The following is an 8,386-nucleotide window of genomic DNA, read 5'->3' on the forward strand; positions in this document are numbered from 1 at the left end:
ATATTACTTGCTGACCCAATTCGTACAAAAATAACATGTAGTAGGCAGGGCTCGAACTTAAGAAGTTTTCTCCCACAGCAATTTTTAAAAAGAATAGCCATGGTTGAAACAGTCCACTGACGGCAATTCTGAGCCTGCCTATGGTAATTTTTTAAAAGTGACATTTGCAGCAAATAAAACCTGACTGAAAGGCTATCTTGTTGTATGTAGACATCTTTTAAATGTGCAAATGTTATATATTGGCAGATAATGTACACCAGGTGTATACATTTTGCCATTGTTGAGAAAATTTACCGACGGCCAGGGGTCGAATTTTATGCTATTCCGCAAATAGTAAATTTCGAAACGGAATAGTAAAACAGTTCTTCCAATATTCCGTCATGAAGTGAAAATAATGCACAGAATACTGAAAATTGCCTGCGACTATTCCGCTTACGCTATTTCTTCAGCTACATTTTTCTGCAGAACAAATTCTCGCACTACCAAGACCTTTCTCATGCACTTACCGGTACAAAATAAACGTCTTTTTGATCGAGACTAATATTTGGAGTGAGTTTGTTTGTAATTCCAGCTAGTATGCAGTAATGTATAGACTGGTATATAAACAATTGTTCATTACGCAATGTTGTACAGGGCAACATAGCACAGTCAGGAAAACTAGTGGTACATAAATAATTGAAGGGATAGTACATTTTTAGACGCAATAGTGTTTTTTGAAATTCACTATTCCTTTGGGATAGTGGTAAACAAATTATAACAAAAGTGCCATCGGTGATGCTCTCTACCTATGGCAATTTATATGAACGACGGCCATTGCCATTGTGCCGCTGTTTAGTTCGAGCCCTGAGTAGGTCTCGACATCTACTTACTTCTGTGTTGTGGCTTGTAATAAATAAAATACTGAACTAACTTGCCAGTCATACCATTGTTATGAAACTCGTAAACAGTGTTGGTATCTGACTCGCTTTCGCTCATCAAATAACAAAAGTGTTCACTCATTTCATAAACATGGTATGACAGGCAAGCTCATTTAGTAAGCTATATATATATATCTATATCTATATATAATTTCAGGTATTTACAAGTCTAGCTTTGCTGCTGTTTTCACTGGCACTGAACACCTATCCAATCCTGTTGCTTCTCTGTCAGAATCTACTGAATCCAAAACCTGCAGTTATCGAATTGATCGGTGAGAATTTTTCTCTTTCTAATCTTGCTGTTTACTTATATAGATTGTAATTACTCTATCAAACAGTGGATTTTGGTGGGGGGTTTTTATATACCATTAAACCCCTCAAAACTATAGTCCGTCACATCCATTACAAACATGTTTTTTGTAAATATGTTTAGTTTGGTTTGATATAAGAAATAAGTAAAAGTGTTTTGGAAATAACAAAAAAATACAATTTGTGTGTGCAATTTATAAAACAATAGGCTCAGAAATAGCTTGTAAATTCCATAGTATGAAAAATGGTAAAAGTGTTTTGGAAATAACCAAAAAATTTAATTTTTGTGTGCAACTTAGAAAACAATAGGCTAAGAAATAAGTAGTTTGTGGTAAATTCCATAGTATGAAAAAAGGCATTCCCTGTGGGACGGACTATAGACACCCATGTAACCCAGTAAAACGGCCAGTTTAAGGGGTATCTGGTTTAGAGAGGTTATGTTATCTACTGATATTTAACGTCTGGTTTTGAGGGAATTCTGGTTTGTATGGGCTTCATTTTACCTGTTATTTCTGGGGTGGTTTTATTTTTTCATCACTCTGATGTTTTACTTTCAGGTATGTGGTTTGTGACTGGAGGGTTGGTAACGATACCGTTTTCTCAAGTGCACGTACAAGCTGCTTCCAATTTGAATAGAATTACACTTCTGATGCTGCTAGCCGGGGCTTGTGTTCTTGGTATTCATCCAGATATAGCATTCTCATTGTAAGTTAACATTAATACTTTATCCAAGACTAAGAATTATATTTTTAAAAATTTTGGTAAATATATTTTTTGAATAAATAAATACAAATTTGGTGGTGTTCCATTTGTATTTTATATTAGTTTTTTTTAAGCCTTACTATTTCTTGTTCCAGCCAGTGCACCACAATTACTTTATCAATTGCTTTGGTATGTGCTGTTCTGTCTGTGAGATGTTGCATATAAAAGATCCCTTGCTACTTACGGAAAAATGTAGCAGGTTTCCTCTCTACGTCTATGTCAGAATAACCAAATGTTTGACATCCAATAGCTGATTATTAATAAATCAATGTGCTCTAGTGGTGTCATTAAACAAATCAAACTTTTAATTTTTTTAAACCTTACATTGTTTTTCAAACAAAGTTTGTGAAATATGTTGAATCCAACTTGTTCTTGTAAGATCTTGTTTTAAAATTTTCCTTGCAGGTCATCATTATTCCAGTGGGGAGAAATAACCAGTTTTCTCCTTTTGTCAGCCGTTTTATCCAGTAATGTTAGCATGACACCAACCTCTGTTTTCATAGCCGCCTTCACCGCTGGATTCTGTTCTGCTTACACAATTGTTATGCAGGTACCTTTTTCTCTTTTTCACCACAACGTATATATATGGGCAGAGAGAAGTGGGGGAAAAAAATATTTCCCTAGGGAAAGAAAACCCCCATTTCTTCCCCTAGATACATTTTGACATCATAAAGTGCTTCACTACATGCAGTTAATTGTGTGTAAGAATAGTTTCCATGGTGGCAGTCATGTCAACAACTAAATTATGTCATCAGCGATATGTATGTCACAACTATGAGGCAACACTGTCTCTTGCTCTCAACTTGCAAACTTGTTTTCAACAACATTATCATTAAAATAATAAATATTGATAACGGGTTATAAACAGAATACCCAACTCACTACTGGGCAATACCATATATCTTGCACTCATGAATTCATGTTGTCCTTCCCGAGGTAAGGACAACATTAATTCACTCATGCAAGTCAAACGGTATTGCCTCATAGCTCATTGAATATTCTCTAAATCATTGACCATGTTGCGTGGTGTCCTTTCTGTGGGAAAATGCACATCAAAGACAAATTTTTGTTAATCACTTGAAGTATCCCATGTGGTCCTAGCAAATAACATTTAATTTACAACTGAGTGAGAACAATTTCCAAAAGAGCCTTTAGGTAAATAAAAACGTCAACTCAAGTCATATCCAAGAGATATAATTGTTCTTTACACATCTGTATCACGTATAACTGAATCCAAAATTATTATTAAGAAATAAGTTTTTATTATTAAGTGAACTCTTTTTTTTTCTACTGAATAGGTATGTCAATATGGCAAACTGTTAAAATTAAAAAATTAAAAATAATAATAAAACAAAATTTTAGTGCTAGTCCAGTACATTGGTGACTGTTTGGTCTAAATAAAGAAAATCCTGGTATTTGAGACCAAATTTATTTCTCTATTATAGTAGTTATGCCTGGATAAAAAACAGAGATGCAATATAGGACTGAATGTCAATACTATGGTACTGAATGTCAGGAATACAGCTAACTTCCCGATACTGTAGATGAGTATTACGGTAGCATTCAATAATATTTGCTGTTGAGATATATGTGTTTTACTTATTGCTTTTCATCAGAATACTTACATTAATTTTCATTTTTGTTTTTAGAAAACATTCAGCTAATAGTGTACATGTATTTTTCAGCTGTATGGTGATATTCCCTCTGTGTTTCACGTTGTGTTCTACATCGGCGCCATCAGCGCCACGTTATTGCTGTGCATCATCTACTTCAAGGCTGAATCACTTTCTCATATTATCGAACGAACCATCAAACAAGCGTGAGTTAAATTAAATTTTAATGACAGTATTTTTAGCTGGTAATGTATATATAACGAAAAATGAAATATAAAATAAAAACATTTTATTGCAAATCATTAAAGAACAGTTTGTTCGATGTGTGGTAAAGTAACTTTCAGAACATGTTATGGTTTACCACCAAACCCATTGCAGATTTGTTGAATTTAATGCTGCATAGTGCATGAACCTTAAATGGATATAGGCATGTAAATACAGTTTAAGCCTAAGCTTAATATTGCATAACTGACTCACAAACAGAATAAAATATTTATGTGAAATATTGTGTCCTTTTGTTACAGTACCTTACATTTGATCAAGTTTTGTTGCGAGAAGGCCCAAATCATGATAATTTAAGATTAAGAATGTATTTCAAATACTGTAGATCCTGAAATTAACGCGTCCCTAAATTAATGCGAGTGACGGTGGGCAGACTAAAATGCGACATGACATTAATGCGAGTGACCTCCCTTTGAAATATTACTTTTCTAACAACATACGTCTGTGTACTTTTCGGTTAGATCTGAGTTAAAGGTCTCTTCAATGAGATCAACTCACTAATATGTCTGTGTACACATTAATTACCCTGTTTAGTCCCTTGTGTTTTTGGTGAGATCAACTCAAAGCATATGTTTTTAGCAATCATTTATGTAATGTGTATATTTAGGTAAATCGGGTTAAACATGTATGTACTATTACGACTGTATCTTTATCTGTGAATGGTGATTTCAAAGTCATAATGAAAGAACAATTCACCCAGTGGGATGCCGACAAAGTTGCATCGAACTTGAACAGTAAAAACAAAGAAACCGTCGACCTCAGGATTAGTGTGCTAAAACACATTCACACGTGATGGATCGTGTCGGCTATTGACAGGGTGGCCAAAGACCCTGCAGTCGTCACACGTGGCTGGCAGCTTGCAGAACTATTGGACAATTAGTCTGTCTCGCCTACGATGAATTGTTTTCCAGTTGTGTGTTATAAATATATTAGAATTTTAATCTTTATTTTGTTTTAATAACATGGGGCACATAGACAAAAACATAGAAATAAATGCGTGATATTATTAATGCGAGTAACACGATCTCGCATTTTTCGCATTAATATTATGATCGCATCAATTTCAGGATCTATAGTAATTATATATATATATTAAATAGTTGTGCTTTTTTGCATGTTTCCTGTTATATATTTTTATTACCATTTGGTCTAATAATTATGTAACTTGGTTTTAGACATCAGGGTATCTTCCATTCCAATGAAATTTTTCTACAACTGATGTATCAGAGGTTATTATATTTCTGTCATGGACATGTATGATCAAATATACATTTTTTTAAATGTATTAATTATTGGACCAGTGGAGGAGGTTATGCAAATATGTATAGAGGAGACGAGGGGTAAGAGTAAAATACATGAATGGTTTAATTTGTATACGGTTGGGATGGTGAGTTTAGGTAAGAAATCGGTTCATTTGGTGGAAAATTTATTTTTACAAACCTCAGTAATTTTCATGTTCTTTTTCATTGCAGATATCTTTTACTCGGAATATCATTTTTTGTTTTGTTAATTCTTGACATTGTCTTCATGGATTCGTCTCAGTCTGTGACTTCACTTCCTGTTCTCAAAGTTATGTTGGTGACGACAGCTTGTGCAAGCATCATCCTCAAAATGTTATCATTTAAAAAGGCAAGCCCTCTATCTAAAGACGTTAATGTCCTGTAAGGCTTATGGTTTGAAAATTGTTAATGAGCGATAAATTGCTCTCTTAAAATTATGTAGGAGAGCAATTACACTCGGTGTCAAATTCAAAGTAATTTTTAATGAAATAAATTAGTGATATCATTGTGAGATGAGTTGAGCAGTTTTTCGCTCATATAGGTAGTACTAAACCAAATAACTTCCGGCTGGGTCAAAGTTCGAGGTGCACCCAATTTTGAATAGAGAAGTGAACACCACAAGTCCTGTGATTGGTGATAAATGTGAATGTGTTAGTTGTAAAGTTTCATCTGGGTAAAAATGCAATTTTATTTCACCTAGTACCACTGTGTCAAGTAGCCTTGTGCTTGAAACATGTATGGGGTACCTGTAAAAAAAAAGTACTCGAATTTTGTTCGGAACTAGGTTAGTCATAGACACTACCCGTTATCTCAAAAATGAGAAGCTTGACCCCCAATTTTTTTCTCATTCACTTTAAGGGTGAGGGTTGTAGTATTTATATCTGTGGCGTTTATGTCGATTGATACACTGCAGGTAGGAGTTTTAGCCACAGATGTTACTATTGTCATCTATGGGATTTGATTTAGTAGTATACACCCTGCAGAGAACACATACTAGCGGGTTTTAAGTTTAACCTCTTTGTGTGCTGAAGACTGGTTGGCTACCTGACTACGCCAATGCCAAGGGCTTTTAGCATTTGGTCTGTTGTTTTCTGCTAGATTTTATCTTACACATACCAGTGAAGGCACCAAGTGAGAAACCTATCTAAATCATGACCCATTTTAAAATGAAAGAATGATTTGTTATAATAAAATGTTGAAATTACTGATTTTTGTGTTTAAGCATATATTGAACACAAGTTAAATATGTGTGAAGAATAATGAATGATTAATTATAGCTTTCTAACTTGTAGGATTCAAACAACTTGCCAATAACGAAACCAAAGGAGGAAAAGTCGGTGTCTGTGATTCCATTGATAGGAAATGTATCCACCATTGTTGCATTTCTTCTGGCTTGTACTCAGGGACCAGAAGGTTTCCTTCACGACATGTGGGTGAGTGGTACTCAATGTGTTGCAGGTTTTAATACCATATATAACTATAGGTATAATACCACACAATCACATCTCCTGACCAATCCCAACACACTTTAGAAATGGTCTTAGCTACTGGATTTTCTTTCATATTGGGGGGTGGGGGCGATGTAGCCCAGTGATAAAATGCTAGCTTGAAGCGTGGTTGTTGGCCCATTGGGCTATTTCTTGTTTCAGTCAATACACCACGACTGGTATATCAAAGGTTGTGGTATGTGCTATCCTGTCTGTGGGATGGTGTATATAAAAAGATCCCTTGCTACTGATGGAAAAAAATGTAGAGGGTTTCCTCTCTAAGACTATATGTCAGAATTACCAGATGTTCGACATCCAATAGCCGATGATTAATAAATCAATGTGCTCTGGTGTTGTTAAATTCCATGATTAAGACATTTCTGATTTCAGATTGCAAGGTCAATGTCACAGAGGTTATAAGTAATCTTCTCCCTTTCTCTACTATTTTTTATTTTATTTTTATAATTATTTAATTCATCCAAACAATAGGTAACTAATCATGTTTCATTGAATTATTAAAATTAAAAAATGTACAGTTCAACATTTCATTGCTTGTATTGCACGTTTATTAATATAATTATGTTGCATACATGTTTTATTCATCTTAAAAATACTTCTCTTTTTTTTCCCCAGTGCTGTGCTTCAAGTCTGATACTGTTCTGTCTTCAGAAAGACATGCGACTATTCCACAACCTTACTGAAGACAATCACATGACTCCCACCCTCATGTGCTGTGTGTGTATGCTCACCATTGCCTCGCTGTGCAGAAACAATATGTTCATTGCCACCGGACTACTAACAGTATTTTGTGGTGTTATGGAAATATTGATGACAGCAGCAACAGTTCCCGTGTACATTGTGCTGTGGGGCATCTTGTGGAAGGATGAAATACTATCGGAAAAGGCCGTTGTTTTCACTGTTCCGCTGAACATGGTGTTGTTTTTCGTTGGCAGCTCGTACACAACGTGGGCTTTGGCGACAAGTGGACTAATTGCAGGTGTTTGGTTAATGATAGCTAAACTTCCAATGTTGCCAAGCGGTGTGGACTACATGGACAGCTGACAAAGCAACAGCAGTTGTAGTTGACAGAAAGATAACGTCAGTCTCCAAACAAGACTTGATAATAGTCTGTTGACCAGGATCTAGCTCAGTCAGCAAAACGCTTGCCTGAGGTGTATGGCGTTACGGTTTGAATTCCCTTGGTGAACCCATTCTCCAATTAATATTTTTTCCCCATTTCAACCAATACCCATGACTAGTAATGTCAAAGGCCATAGAATGTGCGGTCCTCTCTGCGGGAAAGTGCATATAAAAGATACCTTGCTGCCAGTGTTTCTGCCAGAAAGAAATTTTTGGCTATGGCACAATGGAATTGAATGCAACCACAGATAACAGGGGGTATGGGGGACCTCCCCCAGAAAGAAAATGGGTTGCATTTAGGGTTAGGGTTAAGAAAATCATACAGTAAGATAAGAGTAATTAATTTTGTCAAAAAGTTAACTTAAAGAAATAAAACCAGTTTTACCCTCTAGCAGAAACCCTGGCTGCCAGTGGCTTCTGAAGACTCACAATTATCAAATGTTTGCTATCCAGTAGATGGAATGGTGTGTAACAATTTGTTGTTGGTACCATTTCTGTTTAGTGTTCAGAAGACCAACTCCAGAATTCATTTCTGGAAATCTTTTCTTTTCGATTGATCGTTTTATTTTTGACAATCTCCAATCCTGACAGTTTAT

General features: G+C 35.3%; 1 protein-coding gene across 2 annotated transcripts in view; it reads left to right on the forward strand.

Annotated features, from left to right (window-relative positions):
* Positions 1–8,069, forward strand: part of LOC121370463 — a 26,214-nt gene extending 18,145 nt beyond the window's left edge. For both annotated transcript variants that reach the window (XM_041495713.1, XM_041495714.1), the window contains exons 14-20: positions 1,075–1,189; positions 1,784–1,931; positions 2,394–2,538; positions 3,674–3,807; positions 5,356–5,512; positions 6,456–6,596; positions 7,284–8,069. In XM_041495713.1, coding sequence (XP_041351647.1) covers positions 1,075–1,189; positions 1,784–1,931; positions 2,394–2,538; positions 3,674–3,807; positions 5,356–5,512; positions 6,456–6,596; positions 7,284–7,712 — 1,269 coding nt within the window. In that variant the 3' untranslated portion in view covers positions 7,713–8,069. The remainder of the gene's footprint in view (positions 1–1,074; positions 1,190–1,783; positions 1,932–2,393; positions 2,539–3,673; positions 3,808–5,355; positions 5,513–6,455; positions 6,597–7,283) is intronic.
* The last annotated feature ends 317 nt before the right edge of the window (positions 8,070–8,386 follow it).

The sequence above is a fragment of the Gigantopelta aegis genome, chromosome 4 (assembly GCF_016097555.1).
Source record: "Gigantopelta aegis isolate Gae_Host chromosome 4, Gae_host_genome, whole genome shotgun sequence".
Taxonomy (NCBI): Eukaryota; Metazoa; Mollusca; class Gastropoda; order Neomphalida; family Peltospiridae; genus Gigantopelta; species Gigantopelta aegis.